A 25,867-nucleotide genomic window follows, 5' to 3' on the forward strand; every position below is an offset into this window, starting at 1 on the left:
CGTCAGCCTCTACAGCCTGTAAGCAAGAGGTCTGCTGTCTGACCTGCCAATCTTGGGTTCACCAGTCCCGGCAGCTACAAGAATCAGGAGAAGCCTCCAGTCTGACCCACAGACTTGAACTTTCCAGCCTCTAAAACTGCATGAGCCATTTCCTTGATATAAACCTCTCGCTCTCTCTAAATGTATATATATCATACACACACACACACACACACACACACACACACACACACACACAGACGCTTCACTGGTTTTGCTTCTCTAGAGAACCTAGCCTCAGACACAACGGTACTTAAATATGCTCAAAGAGCTCAAGAAAAACATGAACAAAGAACTAAAGGAAATCAGGAATACAGTCCAAGAACAAAACAAAAATTCCAATAAAGAGACGGAAATTATAAAAAAGAACCAAACAAACACTGAAGCTGAAAAGTACAGTAATGGAAATGAAAAATCACTGGAGAGGCTCAACAGTAGATTTGAACTGGCAGAAGAATCAGCAAACTTGAAGATAGGGCAATTGAGATTACAGGCAGTCCCCGGGTTACAAACATCTGACTATGTACAACCACAGTCACAAACCAACCCCACAAAGCCTACTGTATTAAAAACTCGCGGCACATACAATGGCTCATAACAACAAACGGGTGCTACTTTGCAAAGTGCATCAAAACATTGTTATTATCATTACTGATTACGTTAAAGACGTTTTAGCGTGCCTGGAAATGTTTAATGTTTTTTATGCACAGAAAGGTACGCTATACACTAAGACAAACATCTCACTAACTGATATTAGATACAAACCATACCTAGCCGTTCCCAATTTACGTACAAATTCAACTTAAAAAAAGATTTAGGAATGGAACTCATTTGTAATCTTGGGACTGCCTGTATCAAGTCTGACAAGCAAAAAAGACCGATATTTTACAATCGCACTTACATGAAATACCTAGAAAAGGCAAATGTATAGAGACTAAAGTTTATTAATGGTCATGGGGGGGGGGGCAGGAGCTGATTCCTGCTAATGGAGTCGAGATAATTTGGAAATGAATAGTAGTAACGGTTCCACAACATGATGAATAAAATCAGTGCGCTGCACTGAACATTAAAAAATGCCAAAATGGCAAATGTTTTGTTATATATATTTTTACCGCAATAAAAAAAGACAAAAAAGTCTGGAACATAACATAGGCTGCACTGAAGAGACTCAATACCCACTTCTTGACACAATACCTCAATGATCAAGACTCAAATCAAAACAACTACTTACAGGCTTCTTTTGAAAACTTACCCTGTTAGGTACTTTTATTTCACACTCTTAAAAAGAAACAATGTACTGCCAAACACACGGAAAGAAGTCATCTAACTAGATTCCTCAAAAACATGGAGGACTGAACACACATTTATTTTGGCTCCCACTAGAAATCCACTAACTTGATAAACTGATATTAAAAAAAAAAGCATAAACATAAGAGAAGTGAACAACTTTTTAGAAGAAGTAAAGCAGAAAAAGAAAAGGTAACTGACTAAGCAATCTGAAACTGCAGTGCTTATACAGAGAAGTATGCCAATTAGAAAAAAGTGGACCCTCACCTAGGGCTCCAGAAAGACTCAGAACTATAGACACCAAGTACCACGTAAGAGGAAGTGAGGTAAGACTGAAACAAAGGCTGAAAACAGGAAAACTGGTTCAAAGTCTATATGAGAATAAGATTCCCTGATCCTTCCTCCTCCCCTGGTCCCCAGTTCTAGAAGGAGATAGATTGTTTACTCTCTGGAGACAATGAACCAGAGAAGGTACAGAGTCCAGATAGCTTTTCCTAACACATAATTACACTGGGTTCTCTTCCACTCTCCAAGAAGGCAACATCTGAATACCCACAGATCAAGTTTCATGTTTTTAACGTAAAGGATGCACATTCTTACTGGAAATTAAAAGTTAACTCAATTTATTCATTCAGCAATTGAGTAAGCCTTATTATACCCAAGCTCTAGGGCTGAGTGCCACAGGATATGCCAAGACATATATGACACAACTGCTGACTTTAAGGGTACTTCCAGTCTGGTAGATCAAAGAAATGAAACACCAAAGATCTTGTTGTTTTTGAGGTAGAGTTGATTTTGACTCACGGTGACCCCGTGTGTGCAGAGTAGAACGGCTTCACAGGGTTTCCAAGGCTGTGACCTTTGAGAAGCAGATCGCCAGGCCTGTCTTCCAAGGTGCCTCTGGGTGGGTTCAAACCACCAACCTCTGGGCTAACAGCTGAACACTCAACCACTCATGCCACCCAGGGTCTTCCACTAAGATCTTAGGGCATGTGAAAAAATTAAGTCTGTATTTTTAAAGGGCTCGAAGAAGGAACGGGTGCCATGAGCTCCTTTTCAAAAACTTAGAAGGTTTTCACTGATTTCCCATCACCCAATGATCAATAAGGACACTAAAGCACTGGACATCCCCGGTCTATATCCAGAACATTCTGAACAAGGCTTCCCCTGGCCTAACAGTTTCTCTTCAATTTTGGTCTCCTCCCAACAGTATAACTTACAAGTGGAGGGATTAATGTGCCACTAAAGCCTTTGCCCTTAACTGACAAATATTTATCTGGAAGGTTCCCCTTCTTTTCCATGTTATTTCCTTTGCATTTTGCAGCATCTAACTCAGCCATGGCGTATGCAATCTACCCTCTTCAAATATCAGAGTTACACAGGGTAGTTCATATCAACTAAGGGAAAGGCACAGTGCTTAAGAGCTCAGCTGCTAACCAAAACGTCAGCAGTTTGAATCCACCAGCCGCTCCTTGGAAATTCTTTATGAGGCAGTTCTACTCTGTCCTATAGGGTCGCGATGAGTCAGAACCAACTCAACAGCAAAGGGTATATTTTGCTCTAAGGGAAAGGTGAAAGTAAAATATGCTAAGCAAAAGGAGACTGTAGGCTATCACTGGACAACTCAAATTAATGCCTAAAGAAAGGGAGAAGTAATGAGTGGAAGTCCGTAACAGTGTGTTACAGACTGAATCATGTCCCCCAGAAATGTGTGTCAACTTGGCTAGGCCATGATTTTCAGCATTGTGTGGTTGTCCACCATTTTGTAATCTGATGTGATTTTCCTATGTGTTATAAATCCTACCTTTATGATGTTAATGAGGCAGGATTAGAGGCAGTTATGTTAACCAGGCAGGACTCAATCTTCAAGATTGGGTTGTGTCTTAATCTCTTTTGAGATATAAAAGAAAGGAGCAGAGAGACAGCGGGACCTTATACCACCAAGAAAGTAGTGCCAGGAGTGCAGCATATCCTATGGACTAGGGGTCCCCGTGCTGAGAAGCTCCTAAACCAGAGGAAGACTGACTCCCCCAGAGTCAACCAAGAGAGAAAGCCTTCCCCTGGAGCTGATGCCCTGAATTTAGACTTCTAGCCTCCCCAACTCTGAGAGAATAAATTTCTCTTCGTTAAAGCCATTCACTTGTGGTATTTCTGTTACAGCAAGCAGCACTAGATGACCAAGACGCAGTGCACACAGTATTACGTCTTTGGGCACGATCTGGAAGAAATATTCTACAGCAATAATCAGTTTTCAAATTTTAATATATGCAGGATTACTTGGCAAGACAGTTATGAATGCAGGTTCTCAAACCCTACAGAATGTTACTCAGGACATGTGAGGTAGGACTCAACAAACTGCATCTTAAACCCCTCCCCTCTTGCCTAAACATCCAAAGCTGCTCACTGTTAATACCAGGTATTTCACCTGGGTCTTGTTTATACCAAAGAAGTTCCCATACCTTTTATCTCTTAGAAGACAACAAAGTTTAGGGCATTCTTTAAGAACAAAATAATTCACTATGTAAGACAATAAATTTAAATTAGATTTCTGCATTTCTACACTTCATCTTTTTAAGTCTTACGGATACATCTTTCTCTTTTCCTCTCAGAACCTTTCTTAATTATTTTTATTTAAAAAAAAAAACCTTACAGTGTACTTTGATGGTAATAAATTGTGGAAATAGCGATGTACATCAAAAGTGCTCCCAATTTCTAAAGATTAACTTTCTGTTAGTAATTTTAGTAAATCTCACATTCACCGTCAGGGTTTTAGTTAGCAAAAGATAAGAATATTACTGTTATAAAGAAGTATTACAAAATCATTAATATTGAGACACTGAGTTAAACTTACTTTTAACCATGATGGGCACCTGGTTGACAAGTGTAAGTTGCTTTTCATTTTGGAATTTAATCAGCTTGAAGTTGCTAAATCAAAAACATACTTTTGTTTTTAAATCTTTCAGCTGAAAAGCTGATGGAAAAGATGGCGCTTAGTACACATTTCAGTTAACTATGGCTATTTACGTTTTTTAATAGTCAAGTGAGCCCTTGCTTATTGGTAAGGCACGTTCTCTCCTCTCACAACCTCTCTGTACCGGGTCTGATCTCCTCTCAGTTCCCAAGAGACACCACACGCCTCCATCCTGCCCCCAGACCCTTTTCTGCAGTGCTCCCTCTACCTGGATTGCTCCTTCAGTCCTTCCCAGTACCACTTCTACCCCCATTTCGCTTGGCAAGTTAGGTCTCAGCTGAACACTGCCTCCTGAGGTAAGCCTTTCTTAACCCCACCCCTTCCATCCTCCCTCAAAAGGTTAAGTTCTCCTGTTACTTCCTCCCACAGCACCAGATAGATACTTCTCCACAGCACTCTACAGAGGAAAAATTACTTAATTATAACTTTTCCCTATTCAGTACAAGGTCCATGACAGCAAGGAACCAACAGTTTGATTAGCAATGTATTGGTGATTATTAAGTATCTGATAATTCGCATTTTAATTGAGCTAGAATCCTGACACAACTTCCTATTACGTTAAAAAAAAAAATTTAAAGTTGTGCTTAGCTCTAGCTTGTTTTCTAAACTGTTTAACACAGTTCTTCAGTTTAAATGTTTATTCACTTTATAACAATAAAAGGAGGATTTCATCATTCTAAAAAATGATGCAAAACATATTAATATTTTTAAAACTTTAGATATAATGATTATGCTGACTCATAAGATATACGTAACTACAAAAAGTTATACATGGAACGTGTCTGAAAATTTTTCCGCTAGAAAAACTGGACATTGTCCCAGAAAATCTAAGACCAAAAGACACCCCTTCTCCCCAGCTACACGTCCTGCTCCTTCTGCGACCACAACATATACACACTGAAAGATGAGTAAGGATTCTTTTAGGAAAAAAAAAGTCATTCTGCTTAAGAATAGCAGAAAGGATGGACTCGCATACAGGCATGGATGAGAGAATTAAGCAAACAATTTATTCCGATTAATCAGAGAACTTTTTTGCAAAACATTAAAAACTTTGGATTATACATTTTTATAAATTACAAGTAAAATTACGCTATAGGTGATCAAGAACGAAAGATACAGTATTACCTAATATTCCCATATCTGTCCATACTGAAAGAACCATGCTTGACCACCATCTTGAAAGGTGGTTGGTATTAGCAAGGCTTCCAACCATCATATGAACAGGGTCTTTAACAAAGCAATCCAGTTTCTCCAGTGTGTCACTAATGGGATTAAAACAAAAAGGTGATTCTGGCTACACTGAAAAGCATCAAAGAGCAAGGGATTTGTTTAATAAGTATTTAATAATTAATAGTTAATATTACTAATGTCTACGATTGCTTGTACACCTGCTACATGTCAGCACAGTAGTAGGTGCCTCACACACATGTACATCGTCTCCCAGGCTCCTCATAAATACCTGGGAATGCAGAAAGGTGTCCTCAACTAACAGACAGGTAAACAGGTTCACAGGGTGGAAGGAGTTTGCCCAATGACACATAATTTCTAAGAAGGGAAGCTGGATTTAATTCTAAAGCCCATAGACTTTCCTTTGCGGCCTCTCTGGGGAAGCAGGGTGTTCAGTGAGATACAGTATTAAAATTGCAAACTAAACAAACATGGATTCTCTTTTCCTGAACCCTACATTCTAAAATGGAAAACAATGTTCTCCCACAAAATACACGCGCAAACCCACACCAAGAAGCGCCGTGATGACCAGGCCAGGCGGCTCCATCGCTTGCTAGTCCTGCCAGCCTTGCCCTATGACTCAAATCCATGTCTTGGCAGAACAGCTGATTTACTACATACTACAGGCCTTCAAGTAATTAACAAAATGTTCACTCTATACCTGCCAAGGTTCCACTGTTTGTAACCAGCAATACTTAATGTTTATCGTAAGGACTAAACAAGAAATAATTATACATTACAGGATAAAGCCCATAAATAATATGGGGGATAAAGATTTTCCATGTAAGGGAAGAGAGATTAATGTACAATATTGAAGAAGTTTGTTTTAAAGCCTTAAAGTTAAATTTTAATTGGAAATATTACTGTCAAATCATGATTTCTTAAAAAAAAAAAAACTCTACCTCCAAGCTCCATCAGCCAAGAAAAGTCTAGAAGCATTAACACCGTACCAGCGATAAGCACCGCCAGCATCCAAGCTATGCTTTCTAAATACCATTCCCTCAGAGAACTGGCTGATTCTGCTCTGGGAAAAGGAATATAAAAGTTAGCCTAGAAAATCTTAAACTAAAAAACAACACAGTAATCAAAGATTGATGGGTTCAGGTTAAAAAGACGTCAGCGTGAGCTGGAAGTGACTCCCAGTGACAAAATTTTCTACAACTTAAGCATCAAAAATAGAGTATACTGAACAGAAAGACGCTGAGCATATAAAAATCCCTGAGTCCATAACGACACTCAAAAAAATGAAAGTCCTATCCACCTGAAACAAAAAGGGGGACGGGGGGGCTTCATTTGCCACCACTGGAAATGACTATTAGGCCAACACTTTAGTCTGAAAATTGGTACTTAAAAAAAAGTATCAAGTATTTATCCTGCCTTCTTCAATAAGAACTACAGTATAGATTAATCAAAGAGCCCCAGTTGACAAGGCAAAGTTCCTCTTCACAGGAAAATGCCAAGTTTATAAATGTAAAAGAAATTCTGAAATAAGCAAAATCATCATTTTGCAACCTCTAATGAAACGATTGATTCAAGCAAGGATTTTTAACAGATGCTAACTAAAACCATTAGACAAAAAATTGATGGGGAACTCAGATACAGCGCAGCGCAAAATACCATCTCGTGGGGAACTCACACAGCGCAGCGCAAAATACCATCTGTTGGGGAACTCATACAGCGCAGCGCAAAATACCATCTCCTGGGGAACTCACACAGCGCAGCGCAAAATACCATCTCGTGGGGAACTCACACAGCGCAGCGCAAAATACCATCTGTTGGGGAACTCATACAGCGCAGCGCAAAATACCATCTCGTGGGGAACTCACACAGTGCAGCGCAAAATACCATCTCGTGGGGAACTCAGATACAGCGCAGCGCAAAATACCATCTCGTGGGGAACTCATACAGCGCAGCGCAAAATACCATCTCGTGGGGAACTCACACAGTGCAGCGCAAAATACCATCTCGTGGGGAACTCAGATACAGCGCAGCGCAAAATACCATCTCGTGGGGAACTCATACAGTGCAGCGCAAAATACCATCTCGTGGGGAACTCATACAGCGCAGCGCAAAATACCATCTCGTGGGGAACTCATACAGCGCAGCGCAAAATACCATCTCGTGGGGAACTCATACAGCGCAGCGCAAAATACCATCTGTTGGGGAACTCATACAGCGCAGCGCAAAATACCATCTCGTGGGGAACTCATACAGCGCAGCGCAAAATACCATCTCGTGGGGAACTCATACAGCGCAGCGCAAAATACCATCTCGTGGGGAACTCATACAGCGCAGCGCAAAATACCATCTCGTGGGGAACTCATACAGCGCAGCGCAAAATACCATCTCCTGGGGAACTCACACAGCGCAGCGCAAAATACCATCTCGTGGGGAACTCACACAGCGCAGCGCAAAATACCATCTGTTGGGGAACTCATACAGCGCAGCGCAAAATACCATCTCGTGGGGAACTCACACAGTGCAGCGCAAAATACCATCTCGTGGGGAACTCACACAGTGCAGCGCAAAATACCATCTCGTGGGGAACTCACACAGTGCAGCGCAAAATACCATCTCGTGGGGAACTCAGATACAGTGCAGCGCAAAATACCATCTCGTGGGGAACTCAGATACAGTGCAGCGCAAAATACCATCTCGTGGGGAACTCACACAGTGCAGCGCAAAATACCATCTCATGGGGAACTCAGATACAGTGCAGCGCAAAATACCATCTCGTGGGGAACTCAGATACAGTGCAGCGCAAAATACCATCTCGTGGGGAACTCACACAGTGCAGCGCAAAATACCATCTCGTGGGGAACTCACACAGTGCAGCGCAAAATACCATCTCGTGGGGAACTCATACAGCACAGCGCAAAATACCATCTCGTGGGGAACTCATACAGCGCAGCGCAAAATACCATCTCGTGGGGAACTCATACAGCGCAGCGCAAAATACCATCTCGAGGGGAACTCAGATACAGTGCAGCGCAAAATACCATCTCATGGGGAACTCATACAGCGCAGCGCAAAATACCATCTCGTGGGGAACTCATACAGTGCAGCGCAAAATACCATCTCGTGGGGAACTCATACAGCACAGCGCAAAATACCATCTCGTGGGGAACTCATGCAGCACAGCGCAAAATACCATCTCGTGGGGAACTCAGATACAGTGCAGCGCAAAATACCATCTCGTGGGGAACTCAGATACAGTGCAGCGCAAAATACCATCTCGTGGGGAACTCAGATACAGTGCAGCGCAAAATACCATCTCATGGGGAACTCATACAGCGCAGCGCAAAATACCATCTCGTGGGGAACTCATACAGCGCAGCGCAAAATACCATCTCGTGGGGAACTCATACAGCACAGCGCAAAATACCATCTCGTGGGGAACTCAGATACAGTGCAGCGCAAAATACCATCTCGTGGGGAACTCATACAGCGCAGCGCAAAATACCATCTCGTGGGGAACTCATACAGCGCAGCGCAAAATACCATCTCGTGGGGAACTCATACAGCACAGCGCAAAATACCATCTCGTGGGGAACTCAGATACAGTGCAGCGCAAAATACCATCTCGTGGGGAACTCATACAGCGCAGCGCAAAATACCATCTCGTGGGGAACTCATACAGCACAGCGCAAAATACCATCTCGTGGGGAACTCATGCAGCACAGCGCAAAATACCATCTCGTGGGGAACTCAGATACAGTGCAGCGCAAAATACCATCTCGTGGGGAACTCAGATACAGTGCAGCGCAAAATACCATCTCGTGGGGAACTCAGATACAGTGCAGCGCAAAATACCATCTCATGGGGAACTCATACAGCGCAGCGCAAAATACCATCTCGTGGGGAACTCATACAGCGCAGCGCAAAATACCATCTCGTGGGGAACTCATACAGCACAGCGCAAAATACCATCTCGTGGGGAACTCAGATACAGTGCAGCGCAAAATACCATCTCGTGGGGAACTCATACAGCGCAGCGCAAAATACCATCTCGTGGGGAACTCGGATACAGCGCAGCGCAAAATACCATCTCATGGGGAACTCAGATACAGCGCAGCGCAAAATACCATCTCGTGGGGAACTCATACAGCGCAGCGCAAAATACCATCTCGTGGGGAACTCGGATACAGCGCAGCGCAAAATACCATCTCATGGGGAACTCAGATACAGCGCAGCGCAACATACCATCTCGTGGGGAACTCAGATACAGCGCAGCGCAAAATACCATCTCGTGGGGAACTCATACAGCGCAGCGCAAAATACCATCTCGTGGGGAACTCATACAGCGCAGCGCAAAATACCATCTCGTGGGGAACTCAGATACAGTGCAGCGCAAAATACCATCTCGTGGGGAACTCACACAGTGCAGCGCAAAATACCATCTCATGGGGAACTCAGATACAGTGCAGCGCAAAATACCATCTCGTGGGGAACTCATACAGCGCAGCGCAAAATACCATCTCGTGGGGAACTCATACAGCGCAGCGCAAAATACCATCTCATGGGGAACTCAGATACAGCGCAGCGCAACATACCATCTCGTGGGGAACTCAGATACAGCGCAGCGCAAAATACCATCTCGTGGGGAACTCATACAGCGCAGCGCAAAATACCATCTCATGGGGAACTCATACAGCGCAGCGCAAAATACCATCTCGTGGGGAACTCATACAGCGCAGCGCAAAATACCATCTCGTGGGGAACTCATACAGCGCAGCGCAAAATACCATCTCGTGGGGAACTCATGCAGCGCAGCGCAAAATACCATCTCGTGGGGAACTCATGCAGCCCAGCGCAAAATACCATCTCGTGGGGAACTCATGCAGCGCAGCGCAAAATACCATCTCGTGGGGAACTCATGCAGCGCAGCGCAAAATACCGTCTCGTGGGGAACTCATGCAGCGCAGCGCAAAATACCGTCTCGTGGGGAACTCATGCAGCGCAGCGCAAAATACCGTCTCGTGGGGAACTCATGCAGCGCAGCGCAAAATACCGTCTCGTGGGGAACTCATACAGCTCAGCGCAAAATACCGTCTCGTGGGGAACTCATGCAGCGCAGCGCAAAATACCGTCTCGTGGGGAACTCATGCAGCGCAGCGCAAAATACCGTCTCGTGGCGAACTCATGCAGCGCAGCGCAAAATACCGTCTCGTGGGGAACTCATGCAGCGCAGCGCAAAATACCGTCTCGTGGGGAACTCATGCAGCGCAGCGCAAAATACCATCTCGTGGGGAACTCATGCAGCGCAGCGCAAAATACCATCTCGTGGGGAACTCATGCAGCGCAGCGCAAAATACCATCTCGTGGGGAACTCATGCAGCGCAGCGCAAAATACCATCTCGTGGGGAACTCATGCAGCGCAGCGCAAAATACCATCTCGTGGGGAACTCATACAGCGCAGCGCAAAATACCATCTCGTCGGGAACTCAGATACAGTGCAGCGCAAAATACCATCTCACAAACTGCTTGCGAGTTGAAAATTAAGTTTCCAAGGACAGGTCTGGCTGCCATAATGTTAAGCAATCCAAGTTAACATCACTATTCAAGATACGATCAGGCAGCAGAGGTTTCCAGAGGTGATACAACTGGAGTACACAGCATCGCCTACAAGGTATTCTGTCCAAAACTTTTTTAACTTGAATCTAATCAAGATCTAATTTTCGATTTGTAAGAAACAGGAAAATAGAACCAAGTTAAATACCACAAAAAGCAAATAACCAGATAATCCAGAATGTGAGACATTCTAAAAGTTAACTGAACCAGACCCTTCAACAAGCCTATTGTCATGGAAGGGAGGAAGGGGAAGGCAGCCATCCTGGATTAAGAGAGATGAAGAGGCAAGACAACTAAACACCATGTGTGGAACCTGTCTCAGGTCATATACTAGCATCTTTAACCAGTAACCACTGGCCATCAAGTCAACCCCAACTCACGACGACCCCCATGTGTGTCAGAGTTGAAATGTGCCCACAGAATTTTCTTCATTGGCTGGTTTTTTGGAAGTAAACTGCCAGGCCATTCTTTCAAGGCATCTCTGGGTAGATTCGAACCTCCAATCTTTCAGTCAGCAGCCGAGCACATTAGCCATTTGTACCACCCAGGGACTCCCAGAATCTTCAGCAGATACTATAATCACAGTATCTTCTCAAATGTAAATATTCATGAAGACTAAACCAGGATAAAAAACACTTATGTGCTTTTCAGGCCACGGACATTAATGTTTCGTCGTACCCTACTCACCTCCACTCAGCAGCTTCATGACTAGCCAGAGCTCATCTTTTACCACGAAAGATGTATAGTAAGACACGATATTGGGGTGATTGCACTGACTCATGGCTTGAATTTCCTTCTACAAAGAAAAGGAGAAAGCATGGTGACTCACAATACGCAAGCCTAAACAAACATTACAAGTTAGCAAATGCAGATCTGGAATCTCAATACTGTGTCACGGCCTTCCTGGGATCTCCGTGGCCCTGACCTCTTCAGGAATAGTTAAGTCAAAAAGAAAAACAACAACAGTCGGTTTCCCTCAGCACATTGTGATGTCCCTCCTTCACTCACTGCACTAGTAATCTTTCAAACTAGAAACATGCACTATTTAATCACCCTGGCATGGCACCACAAGAGGTCTCCACTGGGACCTTATTTTTACTTCAAGGTACTTCTGAAGAGCCATCTTGGGAAAGCTGGTTTTAAAGGTTAATAAACAGCAGGTGTTTTTCAACGTTTTTGTTTGCTTGTTTTTGGAAAATCTGTACCTGCAACAAAATATTATTAGTTTATCACATTGCTGTGATATGATTAACAATTCTCACTCTAAAGAGAGACACACTGAAATACAGGCTCAAATGATTCAACCAAGGTCTTGAACAAAATCCAGACCAGAAACCTGAGCCAAAAGCCTAAGCCACTACCTCAGCTGATGAATTTAAGTTAGATGTGGTGTGATTCGGGCCCTGCTTATCTCACTGGTCTCATTCCTTCCCTCTCAGCTGAACCTACCCCAGGAGCCAGTCCCATGATCCAGCCATAGTAAACTTCACGTGACCCTGGACATTTGCCCCTGTGGGTTCCCTCTGCTTCAAATATACTTTCCCCATCAGCCTTGCCTAGGTAACTCCTATTCTTTCTTCCAATCTCAGCCTAAGTATCATTTGCTTCCAGCTCCCCAAGGTGAGTTAGGTGCCCCTTATCTTGGCTTCCAGGCACCCTGTGTATCTCCTCCCATCCCACATAACATACTGGACAGTACATTGTGTCTTTTGGCTGTCTTTCCCACTAGACAGAGAGCAGAAGTACTTAAAAGTGGATTCATAACCACTGTGGAACTTATTATACTCTATTGTAACTGCATATTTAATTTTCTGCAGCCCCGACAAAACTGTAATCCCAGTGAGGGCTAAGACTCTATATTCCTGGCAATGATGGTACCTGACACACAGTACAATTCAATAAATATTTGTTGAATGAATGAAATCCTACAGCACTTTATACAGCTTTTTACCTATTCATGTATTTGTCCTATGCCCTCAGAGGGTGTACTTATTCAAAAAGATCAACTGTGTGAAATTTTTCCATAATCCTAGATTCATAAGCACTAAATAAATGCTAGCTTTCCTTCCCTAGTCTTCTCTAAGTTAACTTCTTCTGTGGCAAGGACCTTGTCATTTGCATCTCTGAAAGTCCCGAAGTCACCTGCACAGTAATCTGCACTAAAGGCTAAGTAAATGTGAAGGAAAAGGAAGCAGGAACTAAAGTAAGCACCTGACCATTGACATAGCTACACAGGATTTGAAGAGATAAGATATGTACACATAAGAGGGAATTTATAAGACAGTAAACATGTGCCAAATGAAAGTAAAGATACTAAACGCCATAAAAACTCAGAGAAAAAAACAGTAAGGCAGGCAAGGGTGATCAAAGAAGACTCTGCAGAGAACTTTAATGGGGAACTAGATTTGGCTCAGCCGAACGCAGAACAATTACGGCAGTTCGAGGGCTAGAAGTGCCAATTCAGGGCGCCTGGTCTACAGAGAGCTGTGTGCGTGTACGTGTGCGTACTTTCGCTCTCCCTGTCCACCCTGGGGGAAGGTCCCTGCCTCTTTTCAGCTTGTACTCCTAGGTTCCTTGGCAGTCACATGACATGTATCTTTCCCTTCATCTGTCCTTGCTTGTTTGCTTTATTAATCTGCTCTTTTACATCTCAAAATATTGACTTAAGACCCATACTTTCAGCATTGCATCAGTATGCTGAAACATCTCAGTTGGTGTTCTGTCAACTCCTGGAGCCTTGTTTTTCCCCAATGCCTGCAGTGCAACTTGGCCTTCTTCCTTCAGTACCATTGGTTCTTGATTATATGCTACCTCCTGAAATGGCTGAACATCAACCAATTCTTTTTAGTACAGCAATTCTGTATATTCCTTTCATCTTTTTTTTTTTTTTTTTTTGATGCTTTCTGCACCATTCAACATTTTGCCCATAGAATTCTTCAATACTGAGACTCAAGGCTTCTTTTCTTCAGTTCTTTCAGAATGAGAAATGCCAAACATGTTCCTCCTTTTTAGTTTTCTAACTAAAACTAAAGACTCCAGGTCTTTGCACATCCTTTTAATACTTTGCCTTCTAGACCCATCGTTTGAAATCTTCTGTTCAGCTCCTTTACTTCATCATTTCTTCCATTCGCTTTAGATGCTCTCTGTTCAAGAGCAAGTTTCAGAGTCTCTTCTGAAATCCATTTTGGTCTTTTCTTTCTTTCCTGTCTTTTTAATGGAGCCCTGGTGACGGAGTAAAGAGCTCTGCTGCTAACCAAAGGTCAGCACTTCGATCCACAGCTGGTCCTTGGGAACCCCACAGGGCAGCTCTACTCTGTCCTAAGGGCTGCTATGAGTCAAGAGTCAACAACAACGCAGCTTTTTTGTTTCATTTTGTTTCTGCTTTCTTCATGTATGATGTCCTTAACGTCATCCCACAACTCATCCGGTCTGTGGTCATTAGCATTCAATACATCAAATCTATTCCTGAGATGGTCTCTAAATTCAGGTGGGATATACCTGTCTTAGTCATCTAGTGCTGCTGTAACAGAAATACCACAAGTGGATGGCTTTAACAAAGAGAAATTTATTTCTTCATAGTAAAATAGGCTAAAAGTCCAAATTCAGGGTGTCAGCTCCAGGGGAAGGCTTCCTCTCTCTGCTGGCCTTCTCATCAATCCTCCCCTGGACTAGGGCCTTCTCTGCGCAGGGACGCCAGGTCCAGATGATGCACCTTCCTCTGGGTGCCTCTTTTTCGTGGTGGTATGAGGTCCCCCTGTCTCTCAGCTCTCTTCTTTCCTTTATATCTCAAGAGACTGCCTCAAGACACAATCCAGTCTTGTAGACTGAGCCCTGTCACACTAACACAACTGCTGCCCGTCCTCCCTAATTAACATCACAGAGGCAGGATTTACAACACACAGGAAAATCATCCAACACCGGGAATCACGGCCCAGCCCAACCGATACATACATTTTTCAAGGGACATAATTCAATCCATGACAATACTCAAGGGCAAACTTTGGTTCTCATGGACTTGTTTTAATTTTCCTCGGCTTCAACTTGAACTTGCACATGAACAACTGATGGTCTATTCAGCAGTTGGCCCCTGGCCGTCTTCTGACAAATGATATGAGCTTCTCCATCATCTCTTTCCACCGATTTGATTCCTGTGTATTCCATCTGGCAAGGTCCGTGTGTATAGCTGCCATTTATGTTCTCAAAAAAGGGTATTTGCAATCAATAAGTTGCTGGTCTTACAAAATTGTATCATGCGATCTCCAGCATTGTTTCTAACACTGAGGCCATGTTTTCCAACTACCAGTCCTGTTTGCAACCTTCTCATTCCAATCGCCAGTAATTAGCAACGCATCTTGACGGTGTGTTTGATCAACTTCAGACTGCAGAAGTTGGTAAACATCTTTATTTCTTCATCTTCGTCTTTTGTCTATGCCAAGAGATTTGGAAGACAGCTACCTGGCCAACCAACAGGAAGACATCGATATTTGTGCCCATTCCACAGAAAGGTGGTCCAACAGAATGATGGAATTACTGAACAATATCACTAACATCACATGAAAATACAGTTTTGCTGAAGGTAATTCAAAATGGCTACAGCAGTGCATCGACAGGGGACTACCAGAAATTCAAGCCCGATTCTGAAGGGGATGTAAATGGAGAATATCACTGCTGATGTCAGGTAGATGGATCTTGGCCGAAAGCAGAGAATACCACAAATATGTTTACCTGTGTTTTATTCACCAGTGCAAAGGCATTCATTCAACTGTGTGAATCATAACAAATGATGGATTACATTGCAAAGAATGGGAATTCCAGGACACTGAACTGTGCTCATGAGGAACTTGTGCATAGATCAAGAGACAGTCATTCGAACAGAACCAGGGGATTCTGCGTGGTTTAAAATCAGGAAAGATGTATGTCAGGGCTGTATCCTTTTATCATACTTATTCAATCTGTACGATGAGTCAATAATCCAAGAACTGGACTATATGAAGAACATGGCCATCGGGTTTACAGGAAGACCCACTAACAACCTGTAATATGGGGATGACACAACCTTGCTTGCTGGAAGCAAAGAGGACTTAAAGCACTTACTGATAAAGATCAAAAACTACAGCCTTCAGTATGGATTATACCTCAACACAAGGAAAACAAAAAATCTCACAACTGGACCAATAAGCAACACCATGATAAACGGAAAAAGACTGAAGTCGTCAGGGATTTCGTTTTACCGGAATCCACAATAAATAACTCTGGAAGCAGCAGGTCAAGAAATCAAATGATGCATTGCATTGGACAAATCTGCTGCAAAAGGCCTCTTTAAAGTGTGAAAAAGCAAAGATGTCACTTTGAGGACTAAGGTGCGCCTAACCCAAGCCAAGGTATTTTCAATCGCCTCATATGTATGCGAAAGCTGGACAATGAATAAGGAAGACTGAAGAAGAATTGATGCCTTTGAATTACAGTGTTGGTGAAGAATACTGCATATACCATGGACGGCCAGAAGAACGAGCTAATCAGTCCTGGAAGTACAGCCAGAAAGCAAGGATGATGAGACTCTGTCTCATGTACTTTGCACATGGTATCAGGTGGGATCCGTCCCTGGAGAAGGACATCATGCTTGGTAAAGTACAAGGTCAGCGAAAAAGATGAAGACCCTCAATGAGATGGATGGACACAGCTGTTGCAACAATGGACTCAAGCCTAGCAATGATGTAAGGATGGCGCAGGGGTTGGCAGTGTTTCATTCTGATGTACATAGGGTCGCTGTGGCTGGAACCGACTGAGAGCACCTAACAACAACACTAATACTGCCTCACTGATATAACGAACAAAACTCACCCCAAATGGGATACCACAGGTATGTTGTTGTGTGCAGATCAAGCTGATTCCAACTCAGAGCAGCCCTACAGAACAGAGTAGATCTGCCCTATATAGTTTCCTAGGCTGTAACCTTTATGGGAACAGATTGCCAGGTCTTTTCTCTTGCAGATCTACTAATAGGTTTGAGCCGCTCACCTTTTGGTTGGCAGCTAAGCGCCTAAACACTGAGTCATCAGGCTCCTTAACCACAGGTAAACCCACGGCCTTCAAGTTGATTCCAGCCCATAGCGACCCTACAGGACAAAGTAGAACTGCCCCACGGGGTTCCAAGGCTGTAAATCTTTACAGAAGCCAACTCATAGTGACCTCACAGGACAAAGCAGAACTGCCCCACGGGGTTCCAAGGCTGTAAATCTTTACAGAAGCCAACTCATAGTGACCCCACAGGACAAGGCAGAACTGCCCCAGGGGGTTCCAAGGCTGTAAATCTTTACAGAAGCCAACTCATGGCGACCCTACAGGGCAAAGCAGAATTGCCCCACGGGGTTCCAAGGCTGTAAATCTTTACAGAAGCCAACTCACAGCGACCCCACAGGACAAGGCAGAACTGCCCCACGGGGTTCCAAGGCTGTAAATCTTTACAGAAGCCAACTCATGGCGACCCTACAGGGCAAAGCAGAATTGCCCCACGGGGTTCCAAGGCTGTAAATCTTTACAGAAGCCAACTCACAGCGACCCTACAGGACAAAGTAGAACTGCCCCACGGGTTCCAAGGCTGTAAATCTTTACAGAAGCCAACTCATAGCGAGCCCACAGGACAAAGCAGAACTGCCCCACGGGGTTCCAAGGCTGTAAATCTTTACAGAAGCCAACTCACAGCGACCCTACAGGACAAAGTAGAACTGCCCCACGGGTTCCAAGGCTGTAAATCTTTACAGAAGCCAACTCATAGCGAGCCCACAGGACAAAGCAGAACTGCCCCACGGGGTTCCAAGGCTGTAAATCTTTACAGAAGCCAACTCATGGTGACCCTACAGGACAAAGCAGAACTGCCCCACGGGGTTCCAAGGCTGTAAATCTTTACAGAAGCCAACTCACAGCGACCCTACAGGACAAAGCAGAACTGCCCCACGGGGTTCCAAGGCTGTAAATCTTTACAGAAGCCAACTCATAGCGACCCTACAGGACAAAGCAGAATTGCCCCATCGGGCTCCCAGGCTGTAAATCTTTACAGAAGCCAACTCATAGCGACCCCACAGGACAAAGCAGAACTGCCCCATCGGGTTCCCAGGCTGTAAATCTTTACAGAAGCAGATTGCCACATCTTTCTCCTGTGAAGCAGCTGGTGGGTTTGAAACACCAACCTTTTGGTTAGCAGCAAAGCACTTTAGCCACTGGACCACCAGGGCCCCTTATAACCACACGTATACCAAAAAAAAAAAAAAAACCATTGCCATCGAGTGAATTCTAACACATAGCAACTCCACAGGACAGGGCAGAACTGCCCCACAAGGTTTTCAAGGAGCAGCTGGTAGATTCAAACTGTGGACATTTTTTGGTTAGCAGCCAAGTTCTTAACCACTGTGTCACCAGGGCTCCAGCCACAGGTATAAAAACTGGTTGCCAAAGAGACAATTCCGACCCATTGCGACACTACAGGACAGAGTAGAACTGCCCCTCAGGGTTTCCAAGGAGTGGCTGGTGGATTTGAACTGGCAACCTTCTGGTGAGCAGCCAAGCTCTTAACTACTGTATCACCAGGGCTCCACCAAAGTTACAGGGGTTAGAATTTACAACATGTATTTGGGGGGGACACAATTCAATCCTAACAGGTCGCAAACATTAATGGATCATGAATAAATTTAGCGTGCCACATTTAAAAAAAAAAAAAAGAAAATCAGAATATATCCCACATAATATGATTAAGAATGGTTTTATGAAAATGGCGTTTTCAGTTACATTAATACTTATGAACATACATATGTATATACTGGGCTATGATATTTTTTACCAAGAGTCACCATCAAAAGAGTCTTAAAGCCACTGATGTGGCCCACAGCAAGGCCTACTAACTAGTCTTTTTGCCTCTGATCTCTGACTCCTGTGAGTCACCCTACTAACTGTTAGGAATTAATTCACTAGAATAGCTATAATAAAAGACAGGCAATAACAAGTGTTGGCAGGGAAGGGAAGAAATTGGAGCCCTAACACATTGTTGGTGGGAATGAAAAATAGTCACTTTGGGTAATAATTTGGCGGTTCCTCAAAAAAAAACATAGAACTATCATGTTTACCCAGCAATTCCACTCCTAGGTACATACATAAAAATTACTGATCTAAGCCCTGGAATGGGAGACTCAGAAGAGGCGCAATGAGTCCTTTCAGAAGGGTGATACGTGAGATAGGATTATTCAGAGTGACATACATTCAAAGTGGCCCGGTCGGCCGCCATCTCCGAGCAGGGCACTGCTGTTTCTGACTCTGCTCAAAATCCAGCAGGCAAGAGGTGTGGTTGCTATGCAGTGTGTACGCTACCCTTGTTTTCTAAGAGGGAGGTCAGGTTTCTAGCGGGGCTTTGATCCATAATTTTTCCTGTTCCAGTTCACCAAAATTCAGGCCTGCTCTAGTTTCACTTCCTCAGCCATGACTGAACCAGGAAGAACCAGTCCGAAGCCCTGGTTTAAAGTGCACCGAAATGCCTAGTGTTGAAAAGATGATTGCTATCATCATCATCATACGAACTTGGCCAAGTTACTTAAACTCTGAGCCTGTTTCTTTAGTCACAAAGTAGAAACCAGAAAGACCTACATTCATCTTTACTCTGCCCTCATGGATTATATAAAATAACTGAGAAATGACAGATATTCGTAACGGGCTTTTCAAATTCCAGTTTTAATATGCAATTTTTTTTCTTTAACAAAATTAGTTTACAATCAACAGACGTCTCTTATCATCGCTGAAGTTCAAACGTCCAAATGATGCTCCAAGGTATTGCTGGCATCAGTAAATCCAAGATCATCAAATACGGTTTCCTTTTATTTATTTATTTTCTTAATTCAAAATGTGTTTATTGGGATGGTTTCCCAATCATCTTGATTCAGGGCACTTTTAGTGCTGCTTTCGTCTGAGGGAACGTCCTTCTGGAGGCGTCCCTTTTCCTCCTGTAGGCTGGCAGACGGTCGTGGAGCAGCCAGCACACAGAACTACTGTTTGTGCACGGCTAAGACCGTGGCGATTTCATAGCATCCTGGGCATCTACACCCCTGAAGTAGGAACCAGGGCTCTGCACCAGGCGCCTCTTCTTGTGTTTCCTCTTCTCTTCTTCTGGAGAGGGATGAAGGGCCTTTGTGAGATGCACGCTTGCATGTGGAGGTCGGTCATCAACACCGGAAAGGTCTCAGATAGGATTTCAATCAGCATCTTCTTCCGAGTGCAAGTTCTCTCACCAGGGACTGCTCAAGGTCACTCCGACACCTCACTTCTCTGGCTTCTGCTTATGCATCACCAACTACTAAAGAAATACATCTGTCTCACCTCCTACAAGTTCAAAATATAATTTTATTATCACTTTTTCTTCCACTCAATTATTCTCTAATACTCCATAGAGACTATACCAGAAATTAAATCCCATCTGGTACAGCAAAAAAGCTTCTGGACTGTCAGGTAATCGAAGTATTAATGTCTGTCCTTTTTGCAGTAGCTGTACATGATCTTAAGAAATTAGTTAATAAAATTAAAATATTAGTTCATATTTATACGGTAGTTTATAGTTTTCAAGTACTGTGTCATCTGATCCTCAAGAAACACCTCATGAGGTAGGTAACATGGGAATTATTGTTTCCATTTTAAGCCAAAGAATCTGAGGATTAAAAAGCTAAATGATCTGAAAAATCACCTCATTTCCCTCTCTGAGCACTTACTACGTACTTAAAACTATCTGGGGGTCACAGTGCCTAAAGGAAGCACAAGACAGTAACTGTGTGAATTTTAATGCCAGAGAGCATCTCTTGTAGCTATCGATCCTTGGGACCTCCCTCTCCTATTTCTTCCTCTAGCTTTTTGAGAAGTCAATGCGGCCAGGGTTACTCTATCTCTCATCTTGCATTAATGGTCAGAACGCACATTGGTACCATATTTCTAGGAGGCCAAAAGCCTTTTAAAAAGGATATTCCATTTGACCCAGGAATCACAATTACATGATATTATTTTAAAGAAACAGAGAAGTTAAGCAAAGCATTGCTAGTAACAGCAAAAAGAAGAGGAAACAAGGTAAATCATCTACTATCAGAGAACAGGTTAAGTAAACTGTGGTCTACCTATTCGATGGACTACTACACATTCATTGAAAACAATACTGACCCTATTTACAGATACAGAAAGATTTCTATGGTAAACTGTTCAGTGAAAAGAGCAAGTACGTTGTTGTCAGCTGCCTCAAGTCAGACCCCGGCTTGTGGCAACCCCACATGTTACAGGGTATAACTACTCCATAGCGCTTTCCTGGCTATAATTTTTATGTAAGCAGACTGCCAGGCCTCTTCTTTTGCAGAGCCACTGGGTAGGCTGAAACCGCCAACCTTTTGATTAACAGCCGATCACAAACCGCTTGAGGTAAGAGCAAGCATATGATTACATTACTGAAAAAATATAAAAATACTTATATAGCAAACATTAATCACAGAGTCACAGAATTAGAATTAATTTCCTTCTATCCACTTCTACGGGTTTCATAAATTTTACAATAAACATTACTTAACGAAGACATCACAAGTCCTTTCTTTAAAAATAAACAAATCAAAAACTTCAAGTTATTTCCCACTCTAACAGGAATATACAGGAGGCTATCTCTTCACACAACAAGCAGGAGATGTGCGTACCAGGAGTTCATCCATGCTAGTCTGACATTTCTCAAGGTTTATCCGTTTGATTGCCACTTTCTCCTTCTTAGGAATACAATACGCTGCTTGGACCACGGCAGTTGCTCCACTCCCTAAAAATAAATACACAGATAGATAAATAAATGGATAGAAAGGTTAAAATATGACATTTCTACTTCCGACAATATTTAAACATAAGAGGGATCTTGCTCTTGCTCCTATACTGAACAACAGATGCAGAGAAACACCCTACAGGGTAGGATGTCAGTAAGAGAAAAAGCCTTGACCATTTCATAGACTTGCCAATAAATACCAATACAAAAAAAAACCAAAGCGTCAGGGTTCTGGTTCCAGGACGATGGCACAGGCTGGCACTTCCCTGCTCCTCCCCTCTAAGTACAAGTGAATACCCTAGAAATAATTCCACAGACAATCATAAAAGGACTCTGAAAGACAGAGAGAAGACAGCAGGCTGACCAGGGCCCTCAGGGCTTGAGGAACAGCACCACAGGGAGGGCGTGGCTTTCCTTCCATCTCCTGTACATCCTGGACTGGGCACCAGGAAGCACCAACAGGCATAGACAACGACAACAAATAAGGAAAAGCCTGCTGTCTCTAGTCAAAGCCTGAGGAAGCAGTCTCTTAGTGGAGACCTCCTAAGGAGATACAACCCCCAATACCCACACAGGACAGCAGGGAGCCCAATCCACCACGGCATCAAGCATCAGTGGGATCTCCAGCCCACAACTCACACAGCAGGCCAGATCCACCACAATGGCAGTGAGGTCCCTGTCACACGCCTGGGACAACGCGGAGCTGATCTGCCCTAAGCAGCAGCAAAGCCTGGGCCCCACACCCAACAGTCCGCCCCGGTGGCACCCGTAAACATCAAGCAGAATCTCCAGCAGCGCCAAAAGAACACAGCAGAAGAAAACTGCGTTCTGAAACTAAAATGTCATAGGACTTATCATTTCACAAAGTAAACAAGGACCTACACATTAAACCTCGGTAGGGACCCGTCGCTGCAAGTCAGCCCCGACTCACGGCGACCCCGTGTGTGTCAGGGTAGAACTGTGCCCCACAGGGTTTTCAGTGGCTGTTTTTCGGAAGCAGATCACCAGGCCTTTCTTCCAAGACACCTCTGGGTGGACTGGAACCTCCAGCCCTTCAGTTAGCAGCCAGGCGCGTTAACTTCTCGTACCACCCAGGACTTCTGCTAAAACAGGGGATTCAAACAGGATCAAGGGACTCCTTCTAAAATAGGCATATGCATCGAGACCACAAAGTTCACTAGTGGTTACCAGGGGTGGGTGGAAGAGAGCGGGGAGGGAGGATACAACACTTAGTAGACAGTGAATTTCTGTGAAGGGCGATGGGAAACCTGGGAACAGGTAAGGGTGACGGTGGAACAACATGACAAACACAATTAATAACCCAACTGTACATATGAAGAATTGCTGAAATAGCCAATGTTTCTGTTACATATATATTTACCATAATAGAAGAATCGAATATCCAAAATGTACACGATACAACTGAAAATTCACAAGTCACACCAAAAACCAGAAAAAACACAACTTCAATGAGAAAAGACAACCTACCAACACCGAGATGAAGCAGAAGCTGGAACTACCTAAGAGAAGTTTTAAAGCAACCATCATAAAAATGCTTTGACAAACGATTACCAATTCTCTTGAAACAACAGAATATATCAGCAAAGAAATAAAAATTATAAAAAACAAACCAATGGAAATTATATAACTGAAACATACAATTACTGAAATAAAAAGAAACTGCTGGATATGCTAAGTAGTGGAGTTAACAGAGGATAGAATCAGTGAAGTTGAGGACAAAGCAATACTTTACTCAATGTGAACAACAAAAATAAAATAGGCTGGAAAAAATGAGAGTCTCAGGAAGCCATAAGATGCAGCCATGACCAACGAGCAAAACCTGATCCCTAATACAACAGGGATGAACCCTGAAAACACACTAAGTGAGAGAAGCTACACACAGAAGGTCACATACTGCACAATTCCATTTACACGGAGTGTCCAAGCAGACAAACCCACAGAAAGTACACCAGTGGGTGCCAAAGGGCTGGGAAAAGGGGGATATAAGGAGCAACTGCTAAATGAGTATGGGATTTCTTTTTGGGATGATAAAAACGTTCCGGAATTAGGTAGTGGGGATGGTTGCAAAACACTGTGATATACTAAAAACTACCGAATTGTATATTTTAAAACAATGAATTTTATGTTACATGTATTTCATTTCAAATTCAAGGGTAAGGGAATACTACGAACAACTTCAGCTCATAATTCAACAATTTACGGAAAAAAAGAGATGAATTCTTCAAAAGTGACGAACTACTAAAACTCAGCCAAGATAAAATTGGTAACATAAATAGCCCTGCAACCATTAAAGAAACTGGATTTGTAATCTATGAGTTCCTGAAAAAATCCCCAGGCCCAGATGGTTTCCTGGAGAATTTCACCAAACATTTAAAGAAGCATTGACACCCATTTTATACAAAATTTTCCAGAAATAGAAGAGGAAAGAACACTTTCCAACTCATTATATGAAATGAATATTACCTATACAAATACCAAAGATATCACAGGAAAACTACAGACCAATATTTCTCATGGACTTAGACACAAAAAATCTTTAACAAAATATTAGCAGACTGAATCCAGCAAAAAATACACCACTACCAAGCAGAATTTATTCCAGGTATGTAAAGGCAGCTTTAGTATTTGGAAAAAAAAAAACATATATATAGATATATATATATATAAAATCTATCATATCAACAGGCTAAAGAAGAAAAATCAAATGATCCTATCAATGGACCCAGATAAAGCATCTGACAATACGCAGCACCATTCAACACCCAACAGCTAACATCACACTTCGTGGTGTAAGACTGAATGTTTTCCACTTAAGACTGGTAACAAGCCTAGTACGTCTACTCTCACCACTCTTAATCAATATAGTCCTGGAAGTCCTAGCCAGTGCAATAAAGCAAAAAATAGAAGTAAAAGACATGCAGATTGGAAAGGAAAAAATACAACTACTCCGATTTACAGTTATCTGTATGTACATATAAAATCTCCATGGAGTCTCAAAAAAAGAACTCCTAGAACTAATAAGCGAGTTGCAAGGTTGCAAGATACAAGATCAACACACAAAAATCAACTGCATTTCTACATTCTAACAAGAAACAAGTGGAAAACAAAATAACAATTAGCATTTACAATTGCTCCGGAGGGGGTGGGGGAGGACAAAGAAAGAAAGACTTAGGTACAAATCTAACAAAACATGTACAGATTCTGTAAGCTGAAAATTACAAAATACTGATGAAAGAAAAAGAAGACTTAAATAATTGGATAGGCGTACCATGTTCATGGTTTAGAAGACTCTGGATAGTAAAGGTGTCAATACCCCCCTAACTAATGTACAGATTTAATGCAGAATCCTGGCAAAGTTTGTGAACATAGACAAACTCATTCTAAAATTTATATGGAAAGGGAAAGACCCAAAAAGAGCCAAAACAATTTTCATGACTAAAAATGTTCAAGGGTTCACTCTTCCTGACACGAAGGCTTATTATATTGCTTCAGTAATTAAGACAGTATGATACTGGCAGAGGGACAGACACACAGATGAAATACAGAACCCACAAATGAGTTCACATAAATATGCTCGAATGATTTTTGACAAAGGTGCAAGAGCAATCCAAGGAAGGAGGGATAGCCTTTACAACAGCTGGTGCTGAAGCGATTAAGAAACCCACCGGCAAAAATTAACCTCAACCTAAACCTCACACCCTACACAAACAGATCACAAACTTAAACGTAAAGCATAAAACTAAAACTTTTCCCAAAAAGCACAGAAGAAAATCCTTGAGACCTAGGGCTAGTCCGAGTTCTTGGACACGACACTAAAAGCAAGATCTCTAATAGGAAAAACTGATAAACTGGACCTTATCAAACTAAAAATGTCTGCTTTGCAAAAGACCCTATAAAGAGGATGAACATCTGACAGAATTGTATCTAGGATATGCTAA

At 42.8% G+C, this 25,867-nt stretch overlaps 1 protein-coding gene and 1 pseudogene across 2 annotated transcripts in view; both read right to left on the bottom strand.

The window, feature by feature from the left end:
* The window catches only part of OXSR1 (oxidative stress responsive kinase 1), a 105,046-nt gene that overhangs the window by 63,174 nt on the left and 16,005 nt on the right, over positions 1 to 25,867 (bottom strand). For both annotated transcript variants that reach the window (XM_049870709.1, XM_049870710.1), the window contains exons 2-3: positions 21,796 to 21,908; positions 11,783 to 11,891 (exon numbers count right to left, since the gene is read on the bottom strand). In XM_049870709.1, the coding sequence (XP_049726666.1) occupies positions 11,783 to 11,891; positions 21,796 to 21,908 (222 nt within the window). The remainder of the gene's footprint in view (positions 1 to 11,782; positions 11,892 to 21,795; positions 21,909 to 25,867) is intronic.
* LOC126068404 (40S ribosomal protein S27-like) lies at positions 11,909 to 21,683 on the bottom strand (annotated as a pseudogene).

This window comes from Elephas maximus, chromosome 27 (assembly GCF_024166365.1).
Source record: "Elephas maximus indicus isolate mEleMax1 chromosome 27, mEleMax1 primary haplotype, whole genome shotgun sequence".
NCBI classification, from domain to species: domain Eukaryota; kingdom Metazoa; phylum Chordata; class Mammalia; order Proboscidea; family Elephantidae; genus Elephas; species Elephas maximus.